Genomic DNA, 25411 nt, shown 5'->3' on the forward strand with positions numbered 1-25411 from the left:
TTTGAGTTTTTCCTTTCATTTAGATGCAACCCTTTCCCCCCTTTTTACCGACAGATTAACTTCGGTGATGATTGCTTCTCCCAAATTTCCCAATAAGTGAGGAGGAGGTTACAAGGCAATTGGCTGCAAGAAGAGAAAATAGTAAGAAGAACTGGAAATATGAAGTCTTTACCTCTGGTTCATACAAAGCAGCAGCTGTAACAAAAGTTGGTGATGAGTCCAACCACCAACATTCAACAGGAAAGAAGCAAGAAGCAACATTATATTTCAGCATTCTGTCAAGATAGACAATTGCAGTGACTAGTGAAGGCTGCACAACAAAACCATTCTGACTTTTGCAGGGATTTACATTGTCCGAAGAGAAGCCAAAATCAATGGGAAATGCAAGATGTAACATAAATAACTATGTTGATAGACCTCAACTCACCAAAGGAAGTGGCCACGTGGCATTCTTGTTTGGGAGACTCCGTGTAGGGTTGTCTATTTGACACCACTTCAACGACTTGTATGTCGATGAAGAATGAAGATGAGACTAAATGATTATGACAACACAAGCACCCAATCTCTGACCCATACAGGAATTGAATCTGTGATCTAGAGACCACAAAGCTAACCACTAAAACCAAGTCAGTGTAAGCTGATCCCTGACAGCTGCAGTGGGCTGGGTGCAGCAGCTTTGCATCTATATCTCAACCAATAACATAAAGTGATTTTGGGAACATCTCTATGGCAATGCCTCAGTGTTTTCACAGCTCTATAGATGGCTATCTTTTTCACCAGCAGCCATTCACACTTCGCAACTGAAAGCTGACAACAGCACTGCAACCAATCAGGGATCATCGTACATTGTCTCGACTATAGACAACAAGCTGAAAACAACTCCCAAAATAGACAGAGTGTAGACACACACGAGAAAGTGTACTTCTGATGTGGCTAAGAGTGCGTCCATGTGTGTGGGGCATGAAAGCATGTGCTTTGAAGAAGAATACTGTCTTAAAGCTAAAGTTTGGTTAGTTGTCATCCTCTGACTGTTAGCTGCAGGTGGCAGGAAGTACATATTATATAGTGTGTTCCAGGACGAATGGTCAATATTCAGGGATACAAGAGGAACACTCTTTTGAAGCAAAAAACTTCAGGTGGACACATGCACTATTCTGAATGTACATTTGTTTTTGGGCTAGTGGTACACACACATATGTGTCTTACCTAAATCACTGGATTGTTTCCCAATTAACAAGCAACTGAGATCACAAATGAACTGCATGGTAGCATCATTGACATTGCTGCCCTTGCTATGGAATGTGCAGAGGCACTCAGAGAAGCAACACAACATGTTCTCCCATGAACACACCAAAGGCAATGAAGTCAATGGTAGGATATTCAAATGTTTATTGTGAACTTTGCTTCCCCCATGAACCATGGACCTTGCTGTTGGTGGGGAGGCTTGCATGCCTCAGCAATACAGATGGCCGTACCGTAGGTGCAACCACAATGAAGGGGTATCTGTTGAGAGGCCAGACAAATGTGTGGTTCCTGAAGAGATGAAGCAGCCTTTTCAGTAGTTGCAGAGGCAACAGTCTGGATGATTTACTGATCTGGCCTTTTAACACTAACCAAAACGGCCTTGCTGTGCTGGTACTGCGAATGGCTGAAAGCAAGAGGAAACTACAGCCGTAATTTTTCCCGAGGGCATGCAGCTTTACTGTATGGTTAAATGATGATGGCGTCCTCTTCGGTAAAATATTCTAGAGGTAAAATAGTCCCCCATTCAGATCTCCGGGTGGGGACTACTCAAGAGGACGTCGTTATCAGGAGAAAGAAAACTGGTGTTCTACGGATCGGCGTGTGGAATGTCAGATCCGTTAATCGGGCAGGTAGGTTAGAAAATTTAAAAAGGGAAATGGATAGGTTAAAGTTAGATATAGTGGGAATTAGTGAAGTTCGGTGGCAAGAGGAACAAGACTTTTAGTCAGGTGAATACAGGGTTATAAACACGAAATCAAATAGGGGTAATGCAGGAGTAGGTTTAATAATGAATTTAAAAAAATAGGAGTGCAGGTAAGCTACTACAAACAGCATAGTGAACGCATTATTGTGGCCAAGATAAACACGAAGCCCACGCCTACTACAGTAGTACAAGTTTATATGCCAACTAGCTCTGCAGATGATGAAGAAATTGAAGAAATGTATGATGAGATAAAAGAAATTATTCAGGTAGTGAAGGGATACGAAAATTTAATAGCCATGGATGACTAGAATTCAAGAGAAGGAAAAGGGAGAGAAGGAAACATAGTAGGTGAATATGGACTGCGGCTAAGAAATGAAAGAGGAAGCCGCCTGGTAGAATTTTGCACAGAGCACAACTTAATCATAGCTAACACTTGGTTCAAGAATCATGAAAGAAGGCTGTATACATGGAAGAAGCCTGGAGATACTAGAAGGTATCCGATAAATTATATAATGGTAAGACAGAGATTTAGGAACCAGGTTTTAAATCGTAAGACATTTCCAGGGGCAGATGTGGACTCTGACCACAATCTGTTGGTTATGAACTGTAGATTAAAATTGAAGAACCTGCAAAAAGGTGGGAATTTAAGGAGATGGGACCTGGATAAACTGACTAAAACAGAGGTTGTACAGAGTTTCAGGGAGAGCATTAAGGAACAATTGACAGGAATGGGGGAAAGAAATAACAGTAGAAGAAGAATGGGTAGCTTTGAGGGAAGACATAGTGAAGGTAGCAGTGGATCAAGTAGGTAAAAAGACGAGGCCTAGTAGAAATCCTTGGGTAACAGAAGAAATATTGAACTTAATTGATGAAAGGAGAAAATATAAAAATGCAGTAAATGAAGCAGGCAGAAAGGAATACAAACGTCTCAAAATGAGATCGACAGGAAGTGCAAAATGGCTAAACAGGGATGGCTCGAGGACAAATGTAAGGATATAGAGGCATATCTCACGAGTGGTAAGACAGATACTGCCTACAGGAAAATTAATGAGACCTTTGGAGAAAAGAGAACCACTTGTATGAATATCAAGAGCTCAGATGGAAACCCAGTTGTAAGCAAAGAAGGGAAAGCAGAAAGGTGGAAGGAGTATATAGAGGGTCTATACAAGGGTGATGTACTTGAGGACAATATTATGGAAATGGAAGAGGATGGAAATGGAAGAGGATGTAGATGAAGATGAAATGGGAGATACGATACTGCGTGAAGAGTTTGACAGAGCACTGAAAGACCTGAGTCGAATCAAGGCCCCGGGAGTAGGCAACATTCCATTAGAACTACTGACAGTCTTTGGAGAGCCAGTCATGACAAAACTCTAACATCTGGTGAGCAAGATGTATGAGACAGATGAAATACCCTCAGACTTCAAGAAGAATATAATAATTCCAATCCAAAAGAAAGCAGGTGTTGACAGATGTGAAAATTATCGAACTATCAGTTTAATAAGTCACAGCTGCAAAATACTAACGCGAATTCTTTACAGACGAATGGAAAAACTGGTAGAAGCTGACCTCGGGGCAGATCAGTTTGGATTGCAACAATGAAGCACTATAAATTCACAAGAATGCAAGATGTATGCGTATTGTTGGCAATTAAAGTGTAAAGTTATATCGAAGAGAATCTGAAAGAAACATTTCCCTGCTAGCTAGAATTATTTCCTTTCACTTCAATAAAGCAACTTATCTGGTGCCCTGTCAGAGTCCAATTCCTGGATATGTTGGGGGCTGTATGAACAACAAGGGAAGGGGTATGACGACTCATGATGTTTCAACAGCCACTGACAGCTTTTCCTGTTAATTAGAAAGCAGGGTCACAGTGTTCAGATCTCTCCAGACTACATCCCAGATCTATTCTAAAAGTTTATAGTTAAAAAGTGGTTTTTGGACACAAGAAAGTATTCTTCTGTCTACAGAATATTCTTAATGACAATTCTGCAATGACTGGGTGGTATACAGTCTTGCTGAACATGAGTGTCCACAGCAGGAGGCTAAATCTGCCTGTGATAAAAGATGGCAGATAGAACACTGGCCCTATTTTCTCTGTTATGAGGATGCCACCAGTACTTGACTCTAAGAGGTGGATCTTGGCATCTTGTAACTATTGGTCAAAACATTTACAATTAACAATAGTATTACTAACTTTTAGAACAGTCCTATGTCAGGGAGGAAAATGAGATTGGTTGGAAAAGGTTAGAGAGGGGGAAAGGATGGAGTGAGGGGGGACAGGTCACTATTGGTCTGTATAGGAATATGTAGTCCTAGAACTGGGAGTACATTATAGCCTGTTTTCTTTTAAATGTTTCTATTGTTAGTACAAGGGTAATCCCAAAAGTACGGTCTCCTATTTTTTTATAAGTACAGAACTCTTTTTGTGTGGCAGTTGGTCACACTGTTATGAAGAGTGCTTCGCGTGCTGTGTGTAAACATGCATACTCCAAGCTGAGGCACTCAGTCTTGGCTTGGCAGCCATCGAGAATGGGAGCTCCCGTTGGATGTTACCACCAAGTGCAAATTGCGCACAGTTATTCAGTTTTTGAACGCAAAGGGCACTGCACCGATTGAAATCCATCACCAATTTATGGAAGTGTATGGTGAGTCGTGTATGAATGTCAAAAATGTTCTTAAGTGGTGTAGAGAGTTTCCAGCTGGTCGGACCGAAATTCACGACGAACAAAGGAGCGGGAGACCATCAATTGCTGAGGAGACAGTGTTGAAGGTTGAGCAAAGCATGCGTGAAGATTGCAGGATCTCCCTGGATGATCTCTGCAAGTTGGTTCCTGAGGTTTCCTGAAGCACCGCTCACAGAATTTTAATGGAAACATTGAACTACCGGAAAGTGTGTGCAAGATGGGTGCCACGCATGCTGACTGAGGACCACATGCGGCAACAAGTTGATGCTTCCAGCACATTTCTTCACTGCCTTGCAGCCGAACAGGACAACTTTCTGGACTCCATTGTCACGGATGACAAAACCTGGGCATACCACTTTACACCCGAAAAGAGGTTCAGAACTTTCTAAACAGCATGGCGGCGAGCTGGTGTGACATGGGCATACAAAACTGCCATATCGTTTACAAAAATGCATAGACAGAAATGGTGATTATGTCGAAAAATAGCTAAATGTTCAAGCTGTAAACTGATGTAAACCATTGTAGAAATAAACAGGTCTATGTACTTATAAAAAAATAGGAGACCTTACTTTTGGGATTACCCTTGTATTTTGAGTTGTATCTAATGAATATAAGTACTGGCAGTCTTCTCATCTCTCTGTAATTTTAATTATTTTCTAAACCGAATTTTTGCTATACAAAAGCTTAAATATGGCTGGAGTGTCCTGTAACCAAACAACACTGGATTATCAGAGAACAGGGAGCAGATATACAGACGACTGCGGATGGTCACAGATTAATTCAACTTATGATGAGAGTGATGCACTAAGTTACAAATTCTGTATTTGAGAAAATTCAAAGAAACTAATTATTCTTCATTTATCACATAAAATTTTAAGAGAACAGAAAGAATGTCCCACCCAGGGTATTGTGAAGTTATAACATCGGGAACAATAGGCAATAATTCTTTCCATTGTTCACAGTTGAATGCAGCAGGAATAGCCCCAAAACAGTGCAACTGTGACAATCCTCTGACACAAGCCAACAATGAATGGGGAACTAAAGCGTTTCCTACTCATCCTGTTCAGTATGTCTCCCCTGATCTGGGGTTCTGAGTGACTCTTCTGTAACACTTTCCACTTCCTATACCTTACCAGTCCTTTTCCTTCATCCTTCTTCCTTTCCCTCCAACCACTCTGCCATATGAAGGAGCAAATGGCTCATTTCCAAATCTTTAGTGTGTTTTCCTCCTACAGCCATTTGGTGAGTAGATTTTTTTATCTGTCCACATCATATTTTCAAATGTTAATGTATAAATAGTTATTTCAAATCATAATAAACTAATAAATTATACAAATTTTTCTGCAAATAACAATGAAGATCCTGTATATTACAGTTTCACTACCTTTAATTCTAGAAACTTACTTTTTATAAAAGTCTGGACTCTTTTTAATTTGTCGCTGATAATTGAATCTGAAGTAGGAGTCAACTCTGCTACTGCGTCTTCCTTCTGGTGTTCTAATCACTTCTTCCAGAATAGAGCAGAATTCCTCAAGTGCCGGGCTGAAAGATATTTTTTCTCAGCTGTTTCATTAAAATAACAAATCAAATGTCTTCAAACAAAATTAAATGCTTTAATTACTACCTGACTGTATTAATTTGATGTCACATAAGGCATGTAAATACACTGCCTGACAAAAAGTAAGGCATCATCCAGAAGTGAAGGAGGAACTAAAATGAAACTTCATGGGTTCAGAGGGCGTGTGGTATTATAGCAGTGATTACAAAACTGAGTCAAACTGACACTTAAATTGGCTGAATGGAATTTCACCTCCCACTGGCCTGATTGTATGCACTGTCTGATTTAGCTGGGAAGGGTGACATACAGCTGTTGTACCCTCTCCTGAGGTAAGCTAGCTCACAGATTTTGTAACTGGTCCTTGAAGCCCTTGATACTAGCACTGAGATGAAGTTGTCATCTGAGATGGTCCCATAAAAGGTCTACTGGAAACAGATCCGGGGATCTCGCTGCCCAAGGGAGTACCTTAATACAACACAGATAGTTCAAAGACACACTTATGATGTGAGGCTAACCATTGTCTTGTAGAAAAATGGCACCATGATACTGTCGCATGAGAGGTAACATTTGAGTACACAAGACATCCATGATATACTGTTGTACCATCACATCACTACCAGCTGTGCCCTGAAGACATACCTCATGAATCCCTACACTGTTAACCCAGGAGTAACACCACTGATGCTCTTCAAAACACACAAAGTATGAGGTTGTCATCATTCTCACCAATACTGGTCACCTGGGGTAGTGTAGAACCACGATTCATCACATTGTGACATCATTCATCATCAATCCACGATTCTCAGTCACAGCACCACTCCAATGCAGCCACTTTGTGTAGTAGAATTAATAGCAGCCTACACATGGGGTGGTACATTCTTTAGTCTGGCTGCTGGTGCAGGATGACACATTGGGGGCATGAAATCCATTATTTGTTTTCACGTGGCAAACACACATACAAATGGGATACAATGTGATTAGCGTACTGTATGGTGATCCTCCCTTGTGGTGGTCAGGTGTTGTCAATCACAATTTTTATGAAAAAGATACCTGCCCTCATGCTCTGGTGCAATTCAACATTGGGCCATTGCACGATTTGACCAGCAAGCCAAACAGAGACAAAGTGGTCCTTTCAAACTCTGTCAGATGCTTGTAACACTACCTCACATGAGAGAGATATCCATGTCTTTCATAGTGATCACTCAACACCCTACACTGACCACACCCCTTTTATATCACACCATGCCTGGCAACAACACTAAACACTAACTACACTACTGCACCCTTGCAGCCATTCTGTCATGGGACTACAACTCTAATCATTTAAATACGTGATATGCCATTGGTATGTATGTAAGTTATATTGGCAGCCAACCATGCCTTCTGGGCATTTCGCTATTTTTGTCAGGCAGTGTATTTTGCTTACTGAAAACATTTCATGCATTTCTGTTGATATGGATTAAGAATGTCCATTCACCAAATAACAGAAAGTTCAGGTTGAATGCTGAATGTACAATTATTTCATATAACATGATGTGCATGTCACAGCCTACCTCTGCTTTTAAAAAGTAATGCGAGTTAAACACATGTAAAAGAGGCTTAAGGAAGACTGAAAAGTAGAAGTAATAGAAACTGCAACAACACTGTTCAATATGCAGTTACAAGCAACTTCTCAAGTGTGGTCATCAATGAACAAATATGTGATGCTATGACAATTAGGGGTAAAGCAGGAGTAGGTTTAATAATGAATAGGAAAATAGGAATGCGGGTAAGCTACTACAAACAGCATAGTGAACACATTATTGTGGCCAAGATAGATACGAAGCCCACACCTACTACAGTAGTACAATTTTATATGCCAACTAGCTCTGCAGATGATGAAGAAATTGAAGAAACGTATGATGAAATAAAAGAAATTATTCAGATAGTGAAGGGTGATGAAAATTTAATAGTCATGGGTGACTGGAATTAGGTAGTAGGAAAAGGGAGAGAAGGAAACGTAGTAGGTGAATATGGATTGGGGCTAAGAAATGAAAAAGGAAGCCGCCTGGTAGAATTTTGCACAGAGCACAACTTAATCATAGCTAACACTTGGTTCAAGAATCATGAAAGAAGGTTGTATACATGGAAGAAGCCTGGAGATACTCACAGGTTTCAGATAGATTATATAATGGTAAGACAGAGATTTAGGAACAAGGTTTTAAATTGTAAGACATTTCCATGGGCAGATGTGGACTCTGACCACAATCTATTGGTTATGAACTGTAGATTAAAACTGAAGAAACTGCAAAAGGGTGGGAATTTAAGGAGATGGGACCTGGATAAATTGACTAAAACAGAGGTTGTACAGAGTTTCAAGGAGAGCATAAGGGAACAATTGACAGAAATGGGGGGAAAAAATACAGTAGAAGAAGAATGGGTAGCTTTGAGGGATGAAGTAGTGAAGGCAGCAGAGGATCAAGTAGGTAAAAAGACGAGGGCTAGTAGAAATCCTTGGGTAACAGAAGAAATACTGAATTTAATTAATGAAAGGAGAAAATGCAAAAATGCAGTAAACGAAGCAGGCAAAAAGGAATACAAACGTCTCAAAAATGAGATCGACAGGAAGTGCAAAATGGCTAAGCAGGGATGGCTAGAGGACAAATGTAAGGATGTTGAGGATTATCTCACTAGGGGTAAGATAGATACTGCCTACAGGAAAATTAAGGAGACCTTTGGAGAAAAGAGAACCGCTTGTACGAATATCAAGAGCTCAGATGGATACCCAGTTCTAAGCAAAGAAGGGAAAGCAGAAAGGCGGAAGGAGTATATAGAGGGTCTATACAAGGGCGATGTACTTGAGGACAATATTATGGAAATGGAAGAGGATGTAGATGAAGATGAAATGGGAGATACGATACTGCGTGAAGAGTTTGACAGAGCACTGAAAGACCCGAGTCGAAACAAGGCCCCCGGAGTAGACAACATTCCATTGGAACTACTGATGGCCTTGGGAGAGCCAGTCCTGACAAAACTCTACCATCTGGTGAGCAAGATGTATGAAACAGGCGAAATACCCTCAGACTTCAAGAAGAATATAATAATTCCAATCCCAAAGAAAGCAGGTGTTGACAAATGTGAAAATTACCGAACTATCAGTTTAATAAGTCACAGCTGCAAAATACTAACGCGAATTCTTTACAGACGAATGGAAAAACTGGTAGAATCCGACCTCGGGGAAGATCAGTTTGGATTCCGTAGAAATGTTGGAACACCCGAGGCAATACTGACCCTACGACTTATCTTAGAAGCTAGATTAAAGAAGGGCAAACCTACGTTTCTAGCATTTGTAGACTTGGAGAAAGCTTTTGACAATGTTGACTGGAATACTCTCTTTCAAATTCTGAAGGTGGCAGGGGTAAAATACAGGGAGTGAAAGGCTATTTACAATTTGTACAGAAACCAGATGGCAGTTATAAGAGTCGAGGGACATGAAAGGGAAGCAGTGGTCGGGAAGGGAGTGAGACAGGGTTGTAGTCTCTCCCTGATGTTATTCAATCTGTATATTGAGCAAGCAGTGAAGTAAACAAAAGAAAAATTCGGAGTAGGTATTAAAATCCATGGAGAAGAAATAAAAACTTTGAGGTTCGCCGATGACATTGTCATTCTGTCAGAGACAGCAAAGGACTTGGAAGAGTAGATGAATGGAATAGATAGTGTCTTGCAGGGAGGATATAAGATGAAAATCAACAAAAGCAAAATAAGGATAATGGAATGTAGTCCAATTAAGTCGGGTGATGCTGAGGGAATTAGATTAGGAAATGAGACACTTAAAGTAGTAAAGGAGTTTTGCTATTTGGGGAGCAAAATAACTGGACGATAAATAGTTTAGACAAGAAGAGAATAGAAGCTTTCGAAATGCGGTGCTACAGAAGAATGCTGAAGATTAGATGGGTAGATCACATAACTAATGAGGAAGTATTGAATAGGATTGGGGAGAAGAGAAGTTTGTGGCATAACTTGACCAGAAGAAGGGATCGGTTGGTAAGACATGTTCTGAGGCATTAAGGGATCAACAATTTAGTATTGGAGGGCAGCGTGGGGGGTAAAACTCGTAGAGGGAGACCAAGAGATGAATGCACTAAGCAGATTCAGAAGGATGTAGATTGCAGTAGGTACTGGGAGATGAAGAAGCTTGCACAGGATAAAGTAGCATGGAGAGCTGCATGAAACCAGTCTCAGGACTGAAGACCACACACACACACACACACACACACACACACACACACACACACACATGACAATTAGGTGTTGGTCTGAATTCACTAAATAACAGAAGATGGAAAGTCCCAAAAAGTATGTCATAGATATAGAAAAAAAAAATCAAGCGAGTTTTATCTCATTGTTATCTGTTTTCATTGCTTGTGCTTGAAGGAATAAGGTTTTCAAATAAAACAAAAATAATTAATATTTTATTAACAGTAAACCATTCAAGAGGATATCAGGAAAACCAATCTGGCATTCTGTAGTGTGGAGTATGGAATGCTAGAACCCTTAATCTCATAGGTACATCAGAAAACTGAAAAAGGGAATGGACAGTCTGAAGTTAAGATATAGTGGAGATTAATGAAATTTTGTAGCAGGATGAAAAGGACTTTTGGTGGGGTGAGTACAAGTTTCTAAACACAAAATCAAACAGAGGTAATATCTGAGTACATCTAATACAAACTAAGGAAACAAGAATGCAGGCAAGCTACTCTGAGCAGCACAGTGAATGCATTACCATAACCAAGGCAGACACAAAGTGAACACCCACTACAGTAGTACAACTTTATACGATGAAAAACTTTGCAGAAGAAGAAATTCAGGGAGACGAAAATTTAATTGTGATGGGGGACTAATTTGGTAGTGGGAAGAAGAACAGGAAGTAAAGGAAAAAATAGTAGGAGAAAGTGGGCTGGAGGAAAGGGAGAAAGAGGAAGCCACCTGGCAGGTCTTCTGCACAGTGCACAATTTAATCATCGCTAAAACTTGGTTTAAGAATCACCTAGGGAGGATGTATACGTGAGGAGGGGCCTGGAGACTCTGGAGGGTTTCAGGCTCATTATATAATAGTACAATTGAGATTTTAGAACCAGATTTTGAATTGTAGTACATTTTCAGAGGCAGATGTGGACTGACTATAAGTTAATGGTTACGAATTTTAGATTGCAGCTGAAGAATTTTATGAATAACTTGAAGAAACTGGAAATTGTTCAGAGTTTCAAAAAGAGCATTATGCAACAATTAACTGAAACAATGGAATAGAATGCAGTAGAAAACAAACGGGTAGCCCTCAGAGTTCAAGAAGAATGTAATAATTCCAATTTCAAAGAAGGCAAGTGCTGACTTGTGTGAATGTTATCGAACTGTCAGTCATGGTTGCAAAACACTGACAAATTCTTTACAGAAGAATGAAAAAATTGGTGAAAGCCAACCTCGTGGAAGATCAGTTTAGGCTCCATAAGAATGCTGCAACATCCAAGGCAATACTAACGGTACGACTTACCTTGGAAGATGGGTTAAGGAAAGGCAAACTTACATTTACAGCATTTGTAGACTCAGAGAATGTTTTTGACAATGCTGACTGGAATACACTCTCTGAAATTCTGAAGACAGCAAGGGTAAAACACAGCGAGCAAAAGGCTATAAACAATTTGTACAGAAACCAGACAGCAGATATATGAGTTGAATAGAAAAACAGGGGGCAGCAATGGTTGAGAAGGGATTAAAACAGGGTTGTATCCATCCCTGATGTTATTCACTGAGCAATGAGCAAACAGTGAAGGAACCAAAGTAAAAATTTTGAGAGAAATTAAAGCTCAGGGAGAAGGAATAAAAGCACTGATGTTTGCTGATGACACCGTAATCCTGTCAGAGATGGCAAAGGACTTGGAGAAGCAGTTGAATGGAATGGACAGTGTCTTGAGAGGAGGATATAAGATGAAAAATCACAAAAGAAAACAAGGGTAATGGAAAGCAGATGATTTAAATCAGGTGAAGCTGAGGGAATTAGAATGGAAAATGGCACACTTAAAACAGTAGGCAAGTTTTGATATTTGTGCAGTAATGGCTGAAGTAGAGAAGATAAATTTAGAGTGGCAATGGAAAACAAAGTGTTTCTGAAGAAGAGAATTTTGTTAATCATGAACATAAATTTAAGTGTTAGGAAGTCTGTTCTAAAGGGTTTTGTCTGGAGTGTAGCCTTGTATGGAAGTGAAACTTGGACGAAAAGCAGTACAGAAAAGAACAGTAGCTTTTGAAATGTGGTGATATGGAAGAATGCTGAGGACTAGATGGATAGATCATGTAACTAATGAGGAGATACTGAATAGAATTTGGGAGGAAAGAAATTTGTGGCAGAACTTGACTAAAAGAAGGAATTAGTTGATAGGACACAGTCTGAGACATCAAGGGGAACCAATTTAGTACTGGATTGGGGGGGGTTACAAATTGCAGAGGGAGATCAAGAGATGAGGACAGTAAGCAGGTTTAAATGGATGTGGGTTGCCGCAGTTATTCGGAGACTAACAGGCCTGCAAATGATAAGGTAGCAGCATCAAACCAGTCTCTGGACTGATGACCACAACACAATAATAATTACAGTTATACTAAAATCAAATACAAACAAACCCATAAAAATTTATTTACCAGATGTCAGGAAGCATGTAGATATGAACAAAATGTCATACTAACGTCAGGTATGTAAGATCCTCATTGAAGAAGAGAAAATAATTAGCTGGAAGAAAGGTAGCGAGTGATTAAGTAGAGATGTCATCTAGGACCTCTTATCAATGGCTGACCAACTGGACATGATGAGAACCGAAATGAACAATCAAAAGCCGCACTGGTAGCTACTCCTGTGAGAGCAGAAAGCCACGTGAGTAAGGGTAGTGTCCAGCACAAAGGCATGCTGACATGACTTTTCTCTTCTTCACAGGTTAATTTTTTTTTTTTAAGTTACTGTGCAAATAATTTTTTCTGATTTTAGATTTCAGTTACTTGGCACAGCTTGTTACCACAGGAATGGTTAATTCTCAGTTTTTTTTTTTACAATGAAAATTCAACTGTAATTTTAATTCCAGTAACTACAAAAGAATGATAAAACGCATTACCAGAGCATCAGAATCTCTGTAATGCTGTTCACAGATAGTCGTCTTGTATAATGAGAGGTTACAATGCCAGAAGACTGCAATGAAATTGGTAAGACCTGAAGAGGAGATCAACAATTGGTGTAGTGACTGGTTGTTGTCAGTCACTTTCATATACAAATTTTCACTTTCACCTGAGACACTATTTCTTTCTTTGTGAAAAGATTGGCTTGTACGAGGGTGGTTTGAAAAGTTCTCAGAACGGAATAGAAGAAAAGTACTTACATCACTGAAACTTTTTTTATTTTTCAATGTAGTCTGCTTGTAGATTAATGCACTTGGTCCAACGATGCTCCAGTGCCTTGATCCTATCTTGAAAATGACTTTCCTCCAGGCCTGCAAAATAGTTGTCAACTCCGAATATCAATTCTTCATTTGAAGTGAATCTTCGTCCACCAAGAATAATTTTCAGTTTTGGGAAGCATTGCAAGTCTGATGGAGCCATATCAGGTGAATAAGGTGGGTGTGCCAATAATTCATTCCTTAGTTCGTGTAATTTTGCCATGGCGATGGCACATGTGTGCCGGCACCCATTGTCTTAATGGAAGATGGCTCTTCCTTGCTACAGCTGGCCTTTTTTGTATATCTTTTGCTGCAATTTGTCCAGGAGGTTACCGTAGTATTCTCCAGTAATCGTCTGCCCAGTGGGGAGATAATTTACATACACAATCCCATTCACATACCAGAACAACGGTGTCGTGACCTTTCTCACAGAAGGAATTATCTTTGCTTTCTTTGGTGGCGGAGAATCAGCATGTTTCCACTGCTTTGATTGTTGTTTTATCTCTGGGATATAGTAGTGCACCCAAGTTTCATCTGTGGCCACAAACCTGCTCAAAAAATCTTACGTCAAACATTGTTCCGACATGTCCACTCTCATGCGTTTCTGATCCAGCATCAAGAGTTGTGGCACCCATTTTGCAGATAATTTTTTCATTTCTAATTCTTCAGTTAAAATGTGATATACTCTTTCAGAGGACACCTGGCACATTGTGAGCAATTTCACGCACTTTCAATTGGCGATACTCCATGACCATTTTGTGCACTTTTGCAATTATTTCTGGAGTAGTGAGTGACACATCTTGGACGACCACTGCGAGGATCATCGTCTAAGCTCTCCGGACCAAATTTAAATTCATTTGTCTACTTGGCAACCAGTTGAATATGAAGGCGCCGAGTCCCCCAGTGTATTCTGGAAATCTGGCATGAATGTCCTTTGCTTTCATACCTTTCTTTATGAAGTACTTAATCACTACTTGAATTTCAATTTTTTACATCTTCGCAAATCACTACGCAGGAACAACAGAGCCTCATCACCGTCACAGTTCTTTTCCAAGAGCACTGCCGTGGCATGTGTTTACGGGCAACAGTCCAATGGATATTATGTGAACAATCTCTTGTGGTGATTCAGAGAACTTTTCAAACCATCCTCATAGAATGCTGTCTATTTCCATCATCTGAATCCTTGACTCAAGAACTGCTTTCCAACACATAGAGATACATATCAAGCAATAAAATATGTTGGGACTGTCCATGCTTTAACATTTATGTGGCTAACTGACAGAGTCAGTATTTGATATTGTTTATTCAACAACAATATATTCCAAAGTAACATACACATTCAATAATTACAAGAAAAGATTCTTAACAAATTTTCATAATGAATCTTTCTGTAGGAAACATATTATTTGCAATTTTGCATTGATATTTTTACCAAAACATTTATTCTATTAAACCAGTGAAAACCACAGTCTAGATCATTATGAATATTTTATTAAAATGACTGGTTTCAGCCTAGGCTTAGCCCACCCTCAGACAGCACTATCATCTGAAGTGGACAATGCGCAGAACAGTCAGCTGATCTCAGTTGCTGAATGCAGTTTCAGTGACTCAGGTCAACTGACTGTTCTGTGTCATCAGCTTCAGCTGATGGTGCCGAGTGGAGATGGCCTATGCCTAGGTGTAAACCACTCATTTTAGTAAAATAACCATCACAACCTAGATTGCTTTTCCACTGGTTATAGCGCAGTATCAGCGACTGTGGTCAACGGACTGTTCTACACATTACTGTCTCAAGATGGCTTAAGCCTAGGCCGAAACTGGTCTTTTAATAAAACAAATGTTGCAATCTATACAGGCTTTTCACTGATTTTATATAGCTTACAAGATCATTGTTTCACAAAAATGTTACTAAAATATTTGTTCTGTTGCCTAATTCTTTATTGTTTATTACAACAGATGCAACTATCTTTACCATTTTTTCTTACCAGTAATCTGCTCTAGAATATGAATAGTTTTTTTCCTGTTTGTAGTTATTCAACATTTTATAAATATTTTTTAGTGCTGTGACACCACCTGTGAGTCGCTTGTGTATCATCATTTAACCAACATTCCTATCTCTCCTATATGGCCTACACAGTTCCCAATTACTGCAATTTCAGTCCTTTTAATTTTTGTTGTACACATTTACAGAACAAAAGAGGGTTCTTTAAATTAAAGCATTTACTTCATTAAAGACATTATAGTACTTACCTTTTCTTGACACAGTGCAAAGCTGCAGCAAGATCACCACAGCGAATGCAATTGTAGACAACCGCCCAAACAGGGAATCCATCAACAATTTCAATTTCTTCAGCATATATATTAATATTCATATGCACTCTTAAAAAGCTTGTGACAAGTGGATATGTTCCTGGAATTGCTCCCCTTCGGGCTTGTGCCAGATTTGCCTCCACCATGGATGTCAGAAACAATCTGTATCTTTTTTAAAAAAATAAGAGAACTAATTATTAGTTTTATTTTGTATTTGCTTTTAAATAAGTCAACAAAAGCATTTAAAATACATGATAAATGAGAATTATATACCTACAAAAATTTCTTAATAACAACTGTCACAGGATATGAAATCAGGTGAAAAGCCCTTACTAACATATTCTAAAATATAAAAGGCAATAGCAGGATTTTCAGTCCTGCTGTGATTAGGAAAACAAAAGATGGTCTGAATCTCAAATTTCTACATCTTTTACACCACTTCCTTCATCAAGAAGAATAATGTGAACTGGAAACCAGACAGAGTCAAAATGGCTCTGAGAACATCACACACATCCATGCCCGAGGAAGGATTCGAACCTGCGACCATAGCGGTTGCTCGGCTCCAGACTGCAGCGCCTAGAACCGCACGGCCGCTCCGGCCAGCCCAGACAGAGTCCCAGGTGCAATGCACCCTCCCACCAACACACACACACACACACACACACACACACACACACACACACACACAGTGGTGTAACATTTCTATCCTACTGAATAACATGTGCACTTCTGACCACTCAGGCAGATGAAAGACATTTGTGTGAATTGGAAATGTTTAATGCAGTAGTTAAGTGTGGAACATCCCACTGTGCATGATCTGCTTTGCTATATTCGCAGTTGGGGTGTAAAAGATGTTGACTCTGAACAATGACATGACGCGATGGTGAGAAGAAATACTCTTGCGCGTGTGTGAGCCGCAATTGTAATTAATAACTAAAGATTTTTTGCTTTGAAGTGAACTGACTAGCCGAGGAAATTAATATGAAAAGTTGATTCCATTGTTCAACTTATATGCTCATGTTTTAAGATTCAGCGAGTCTAACATTCATTAACGTAACAAATAATTTAAGATTAATATTGTTAAAAAGGAGAACTTCACAAAAGCATTTAATTGTAAATCAAAACTGAATGAAATATTTTGATTAAGGCCCACCATGTAAGTCGGCAACAATCAACATAATAATATATTAAATTACGACGGCCGACGGATGCGAGACTTTGAAGTTCCTTCAAGGGGAATGTAATCCTGAAGTCAGGAAACATAAGACTATCACTCTGGCTAGAAGAAGCCTTAACAAGTATGAGTTAAACCGTTGTTGTGGTTTGCTGTAGCTCTTCACACAACTCTACCCTGTGCAAGCTGCCTCATCTTCGAGTAACCACTTCAACCTATGTCCTTCTGAATCTGTTTACTGGTCTCCCTCCACAATTTTTACCCCCCCCCCCCCAAACCAAATTGGCGATTCCTTGATGCCTTGCAATGTGTCCTACCAACCGATCCCTTCTGCTAGTCAGGTTGTGCTACAAATTTCTTTGCTCCCAAATTCTATGAAGTACTTCCACATTAGTTACGTGATCTACCCATCTAATCTTCAGTATTCTTCTGCTTTATCACATGTCAAAAGCTTCTATTCTCTTCTTGTCTAAACTGTTTATTTTTCATGTTTCACTTCCGTACATGGCTACAACCCATACAAATATTCCAGAAGAGACTTCCTGGCATTTAAATCTTTTCTTGATTTTCAAAAATTTGTCTTATTTAGAAATGCTTTTCTTGCCATTGCCACTATACATTTTACGAGGGTCAGTCAAAAAGTAATGCCTCCTATTTTTTTTTCTACGTTTAATTGTCAGGAAATTTAAATGCAATTACATAGGTTGAAAACCACAACATTGAGGATCATTTTGTCATTTTTCAATGTAATCTCCGCCCATCTCTACAGTTTTGGTCCATCTTTGAACAAGGGCATGTATCCCAGCACGGTAAAAATCACAGCTCTGCTTCCTAAGCCATTGACGCACGGATGTTTTGACGGCCTCCTCATCTTCAAAATGAATCCCACGATGAGCTTCTTTTAGTGGCCCGAACAGATGGAAGTCTGATGGTGCCAGGTCAGGGCTGTATGGGGGATGAGGCAAAACTTCCCATCCACTTTTGACAATCTCGTCAGAGGTGTGACGACTGGTGTGTGGTCTTGCATTGTCATGCAAAAGAAGAACATCTGCCATTGATTTTGTTGGGCGAACTCGCTGAAGACGTGCTTTAAGTTTGTTGAGGGTTGTGACGTATTGAACAGAATTTATTGTGCATCCCTGCTCCAAAAAATCAACCAGAATCACACCCTCTGTATCCCAGAAAACTGTTGCCATAACTTTCCCTGCCGATCGCACAGTTTTGAATTTTTTCTTCCTCGGCGAGCTTGTGTGACGCCACTCCATTGACTGCCTCTTTGATTCGGGTTCAAAAAAATGCACCCATGTTTCGTCCCCGGTCACAATTTTTTTCAGAAACTCATCTCCCTCCAAACGGAAGCGCTGCAAGTGTTGGGAGGCTATTGTTTTCCTTGCCTCTTTATTCTGATCGGTTAACATTCTTGGAACCCACCGTGCACAAACTTTTGAGTACCCCAATTGTTTAATAATCGTGATCACACTGCCTTTACTAAGAGAAATAATGCGACACACTTCATCTGCAGTCACCCGACGGTCACCACGAATGATGTCATCAACTTGCTGAATGTTGTGTGGAGTCACTGCACTCACCGGCCTGCCGCTCCGCTTTTCGTCAGTCAACGGTGTTTGCCCTTCAGCTTCCTTACAACGACGAACCCATCGTCTAACAGTGCTGACATCCACTGTCACAACACCATACACCTTCTTCAGTCTTTCATGAATGCGTATGGGCGTTTCACCTTCTGCATTCAAGAATTCAATCACACAACGCTGTCTCAAACGAACATCGATGTCGGCCATCTTACAAACTTCTGCTGTGCTGCCACCTGTTGACACAGAAAGTTACTACTGCAGTGGATTGCAGAAGAAGGTTTGAGGAATGGCGCCAAATTCAAATTTTTCACTTAACTTAATTTCTTTAAGTAGAAAAAAAATGGGAGGCATTACTTTTTGACCGACCCTCGTATGTCCTCTCTACTTTAGCCATCATCAGTTATTTTGCTGCCCAAATAGCAAAACTCATCTACTGCTTTAAGTGTATCATTTCCTAATCTGATTCCCTCTCATTTCCTAATCTGATTCCCTCTCATTTCCTAATCTGATTCCCTCTCATTTCCTAATCTGATTCCCTCTCATTTCCTAATCTGATTCCCTCTCATTTCCTAATCTGATTCCCCCTCATTTCCTAATCTGATTCCCTCAGCCTCATCTGATTTAATTCGGCTACATTTCACTACAGTAATTTTGCTTTTGTTGATGTTCATCTTGCATCCTCCTTTCAAGACCTTGTCCACTCCATTCAACTGCTCTTCCAAGTTCTTCGCTGTTTCTACAAATACGTGATTCTCTGCTACTCACAATAAAGTGTCAGGCAGAGGGTTTTATGAACCACCTTCAAGCTGTGTCTCTACCAATAATATTCTTCTCGGATGTGCAACAGGATCAAACGTCATCTTGACACAATATTTCAGCAGTCCAACCGGCCACCATCTTCAGGTGAGAGTGCTGGTCATTGAATAACAAGTACGTCGAGGTCAGCACATGGCGACAAAGCTTGGTTGTTTCCTCATCCAGTTTCTCAACAATTAATTGCAAGGATTCTTCCAGAGGAACCTGGGTAAAAAGCGACAGGACATCAAAGCTCTCAAGCAAATCCCAGGGACTAAGAGACAAGGACTTCAATCTCTGAATAAACACCATAGAATTGAGAAAGTGATGTTCGCATTTACCGATGTGAGGGCCAAGAACAGATGCTAAATACTTGGCTAGATTGTAGGTAGGAGCACCCAAATTACTCACGATTGGACAAAGCGGGACCCCTTGCTTATGAATCTTGGGTAGGCCATTACACAAGAATTGCCCATCTCAAGGTTGTGTTCAAGCAGAATGTCTTCTGCTTTATCACATGTCAAAAGCTTCTATTCTCTTCTTGTCTAAACTGTTTATTATCCACGTTTCACTTTCGTACGTGGCTACAACCCATACAAATATTCCAGAAGAGACTTCCTGGCATTTAAGTCTTTTCTTGGTTTTCAAAAATTTGTCTTATTCAGAAATGATTTTCTTGCCATTGCCACTATACATTTTATGTCCTCTCTACTTTAGCCATCATCAGTTATTTTGCTGCCCAAATAGCAAAACTCATCTACTACTTTAAGTGTATCATTTCCTAATTTGATTCCCTCTCATTTCCTAATCTGATTCCATCATGCTTTCCAGTTTGGACCTTTGCCTAAACCACAAGATGATACCTGCAAATCGGTGGCTTCTCTACCTTTTGCTAGGAGCATTTCACGAAGATAGGAAGAATTCTAAAAAGATATCATATCAAAAGTATTTTTCGCCCGCTAGCCAAGATTAGAACGCTTCTTGGCTCTGTTAAGGATGACTTGAGTTTGAGGAAGCCCGGTGTGTACAAGACCCCTTGCCACTGTGGGAAGGCTTATATTGGTCAGACAATCCGAACCATTCAGGACTGATGTGTTGAGCACCAGCGGCACACACGGCTGCTTCAGCCTGAGAAATCTGCAGTGACGGAGCACTGTCTCACTGAGGGACACAAATGGTTGCCCCTGCATCTCGCTATTGGGACTGTGTTTTAAAAGAATCCATAGAGATTCGTTTATCCGATAACCTTATTAAGAGAGACAAGGGTTACCTTTTAAGTAAGACTTGGAACGCGGTGTTATCAGACATTAAAAAACAACAGACTGTGTTTCAATCGTCGGAATAATTTTTAATTTTTGATAGCGATATCTCGATTTTGCCTGTTTCCACCACTGGTGGCTCGGTATGTTTACTTGCGCTAGAGGGCAGTTCCGGCACCTTCTCGCGCACGCGTTGTGGGCCTTCTGCGGCCTATATAGGGGCCGCTGCTTGAGCTGAGAAGTCAGTTCCAGCGAGATCGTGTACCAGCACTCTCACCTGAAGATGGTGGCCAGTTGGACCGCTGAAATATTGTGTCGAGATGACGTTATGATCCGGCTGCACACCCGAGAAGAATATTATCAATTATTATGCCAGGAAAGCCTTCGTAATGATGTCTCTCTACCGTTCCACTCTCGAATGGCGTGCAGGAAAAACGAGCACTTAAATTTTTCTGTGCAAGACCTGATTTCTCTTATTTTATGTTGGTGATCATTTCTCCATATGTAGGTGGGTGTCAACAGAACGTTTTCACAATCGGAGGAGAAAACTGGTGATTGAAATTTCATGAGAAGATCCCATTGCAACGAAAAACGCCTTTGTTTTAATGATACACACTCCAATTCATGTATCATGTCTGTGGCACTATCTCCCCTACTTCGCGATAATACAAAATGAGCTGCCTTTCTTTGTACTTTTTCAATCTCATCCGTCAGTCACCTCTTATGTGGATCCCACACCACACAGCAATACTCCAGAACAGGGTGGACAAGCGTGGTGTAAGCAGTCTCTTTAGTAGACCTGTTGCACCTTCAAAGTGTTGTGCCAATGAATCGCAATCTTTGGTTGGCTCTACCCATAACATTATTTATGTGATTGTTCCAGCTTAGGGTATATGTAATTGTAATCCCTAAGTATTTGGTTGAATTTACAGTCTTCAGATTTGTGTGACTTATCGCGTAATCGAAATTTAGCGGATTTCTTTTAGTACTCATGTGAATAACTTCACACATTCCTTTATTCAAGGTCAATTGTCACTTTTCACACCATACAGATATCTTATCTAAATCATTTTGCAATTCGTTTTGGTCACCTGATGACTTTACAAGACGGTAAATGACAGCATCATCTGCAAATAATCTAAGACGGCTACTGAAATTGTCTCCTATGTCGTTAATATAGATCAGGAACAATAGAGGGCCTATAACACTTCCTTGGGGAATGCCAGATATTATTTCCGTTCTACTCTATGTCTTTCTGTCTATTACTATGAACTGTGACCTTTCTGACAGGAAATCATGAATCCGGTTGCACAACTGAGGCAATATTCCATAGGCAAACAGTTTCGTTAGAAGACGCTTGTGAGGAATGGTTTTGAAAGCCTTCTGGAAATCTAAAAATATGGAATCAATTTGACATCCCCTGTCAATAGCAATCATTACTGCACGAGTATCAGAGGCTAGTTGTGTTTCGCAAGAATTTTCTGAATCCATGCTGTGTCAATAAATCATTTTCTTCGAGGTACTTCATAATGTTCGGATACAGTATATGTTCCAAAACCCTACTGCAAATTGATGTTAGTGATATAGGCCTGTAATTCAACAAATTACTCCTACTTCCCTTTAAGGGTATTGGTGTGACTTGAGCTTTTTTCCAGTCTTTAGGCACACATGTTTCTGTGAGTAAGTGGTTGTATATATTTGCTAAAAGTGGAGCTATTGTATCAGCATACTCAGAGGAACCTGACCAGTATACAATCTGGACCGGAAGCCTTACTTTTATTAAGCGATTTAAGCTGCTTTGTGACACCGAGGATATCTATTTCTGTGTTTCTCATCTTGGCAGTTATTCTTTACTGGAATTCAGGAATATATACTTTGTCTTCTTTGGTGAAGGAGTTTCAGAAAATTGTGTTTAGTAACTCTGCTTTAGTGGCACTGGCATCAGTTACTTCATCGTTGTTATCTAGCAGTGAAGGAATCGATCGCGTCTTGCCACTGGTGTGCTTTATGTATGACCAGAATCTCTCTGGGTTTTCTGCCAAATTTTGGGACAGAGTTTTGTTGTGGAAGTTATTGGAAGCATCTCGCACTGAAGTAAGAGGCTGTATTTCAAACTTCTGCAAAACTTTGCCAGTCTTGGGGATTTTGCATTCTTTAAAATTTGGCATACTTTGTCCCTGCTTCTGCAACAGCGATCTGACCCATTTTGTGTACCGTGGGAGGTAAGCACCATCACTTATTAATTTATGTGGTATATATATCTCTCAATCGCTGTCAATACTATCTCTTTGAAATCATTCCACAACTTTTCTATGCTTACATGATCAGATCAGAAGGAGACTCTTAAAAATGTGTTAAGAGCATTTTTATCAGTTTTTTTTTTTTTTTTTTTAATAGATATACTTTGTGTTTCTGTTTGATGGTTGAAGGAGTTACGGTATTCAGCCTGGTAGCTACTGCCTTGTGGCCGCTAATTCCTGTATTTGTCATGATACTCACTATTTGTCCAGGATTATTTGTTGCTAAGAGGTCAAGTTGCTTTCGCCACCATTTAGGCTTCGAGTGGTCTAATGAACTAATTGTTCAAAATAGTTTCTGCGAAAGCATTCAGTACAATTTTGGATGACGTTTTATGCCTGCTGCTGGCTTTAAACTTATAATTTTTCCAGCATATTGAGGATAGATTGAAGTCACCGCTGACTATAATTGTATGAGTGGGGTACCTATTTGAAATGAGACTTAAGTTTTCTTTGAACTGTTGGGCACCTATATCTTCTCAGTTGCGAGGGTCAGTAAAATGACCCAGTTAATAGTTTAGTCGAATTGTCAAGTAGAACCTCTACCCATATTATCTTGCAAGAACTATCTATTTCAATTTCACTACAAGGCAACTACCGAGAGCAATAAATACTCCACCACCAATTGTATTTAATCTATCTTTTCTGAACACTGTTAGATCATTTGAAAAAAATTCTGCTGAACTTATTTCTGGCTTTAGCAAGCTTTCTGTACCTATAACTATTTGAGCTTCAGTGCTTTCTATTAGGGCTTGGAGCTCTGGTTCTTTCCGAACACCGCTACGACAATTTACAACTACAATACCAATCATTTCTACAATGCACTTACTGCGTTTTACCTGCTCGTTTTAGATGGATACCCGTTCTGTGGTTCCCTGAGCCCCTCTAACCTAAAAAACTGCCCAGTCCCTTCCACATAGCCCCCGCTACCCGTGTAGCTGCTTCCTGTGTGCAGTGAACTCCTGCCCTATTAAGCAGAACCCGGAAACCCACCACCCGATGGTGCAAGTTGAGGAATCTGCAGCCTACACAGTCACAGAACCATCTGAGCCTCTGATTCAGACCCTCCACTCGGCTCTACACCAAAGGACCACAATCTGTTTTATCGACGCTGCTGCAGATGGCGAGCTCCGCCTTAATCTTGCAAGCAAGACTGGCAGTCTTTACCATTTCCACTAGCTGCCCAAAACCAGAGAGAGACTCTCCTCCGATCCAAAGCGACATACGTCATTGGCACTGACATGAGCCAGCACCTGCAGTTGGCTGCACCCCGTACTCTTCATGGCATCTGGAAGCAGCCTCTTCACATCCGGAATGATCCCCCCGGTATGCACACGGAATGCACAGTGGCTTTCTTCCCCTCCTTGGCAGCCATGTTCCTAAGGGGCCCCATTATGCGCCTAACATTGGAGCTCCCAACTACCAGCAGACCCACCCTCTGCGAACGCCCAGACCTTGCGGGCCGAGAAGCTTCCTCTGGAACAGGGTGGATGACTGCATCCAGCTCAGGAACATCGTCAGCTACAGATAACGCCTGAAACTTGTTCGCCAAATGAACCAGGGAGGCCCTACGATCGGCCCCTTGGAAAGTTTTTCGCTGCCTGCCAGACTTCGGAATGATCTCCCACTCAACCACAGGTGACAGGTCAACCTCAGTGCAGGCAGTACCCGAGGTGGCCACAGCAGCAGACCGAATGGGGGACATGTGGGACGTACTTGATGTCTCTCACATCCCTGCGTCCGACCCCCCACAGTGATGCCCCTTGGCAGCAGCCTCAAGCTGTGTGACGTATGCCAACGTAGCCTGGAGTTGTGAGCGAAGGGTTGCCAACTCAGCTCGCATCTGTACAAAGCAATCACAGTTCCTATCCATTACTGCAATCACTCCCATTTGAAGCTTGTAAAAATATACAATAAACGAACGGTGTACTCTGCTTATAAGCAGCAGGAGCACGAAATGCTCTTTCACTGACGGTCTATCCTGACAACTACAATGTCATCGCCAAACCTCAAAGTTTTTATTTCTTCTTCCTAAACTTTAATTCCTACTCCGAACTTTTCTTTTGTTTCCTTTACTGCTTGCTCAATGTACAGATTGAATAACATCAGGGACAGGCTATAGCCCTGTCTCACTGCCTTCTCAACCACTGTTTCCCTTTCATGCTCCTCAACTCTTAGAACTGTCATCTGGTTTCTGTACAAGTTGTAAATAGCCTTTTGCTCCCAGTATTTTATCCTTGCTACCATCAGAATTTCAAAGAGAGTATTCCAGTCAACATTGTGAAAAGATTTCCTCAAGTTTAAAAATGCTAAAAACATATGTTTGCCTTTCCTTAACCT

At 40.5% G+C, this 25411-nt stretch overlaps 1 protein-coding gene across 4 annotated transcripts in view; it reads right to left on the reverse strand.

Moving 5' to 3' along the window:
- Positions 1-25411, reverse strand: part of LOC124594915 (nuclear pore complex protein Nup93-like) — a 195837-nt gene that overhangs the window by 95151 nt on the left and 75275 nt on the right. For all 4 annotated transcript variants that reach the window (XM_047133397.1, XM_047133398.1, XM_047133399.1 and 1 more), the window contains 2 exons: positions 15895-16122; positions 6040-6177 (listed from right to left, as the gene is read on the reverse strand). In XM_047133397.1, coding sequence (XP_046989353.1) covers positions 6040-6177; positions 15895-16122 — 366 coding nt within the window. The remainder of the gene's footprint in view (positions 1-6039; positions 6178-15894; positions 16123-25411) is intronic.

This window comes from Schistocerca americana, chromosome 2 (genome assembly GCF_021461395.2).
Source record: "Schistocerca americana isolate TAMUIC-IGC-003095 chromosome 2, iqSchAmer2.1, whole genome shotgun sequence".
NCBI classification, from domain to species: domain Eukaryota; kingdom Metazoa; phylum Arthropoda; class Insecta; order Orthoptera; family Acrididae; genus Schistocerca; species Schistocerca americana.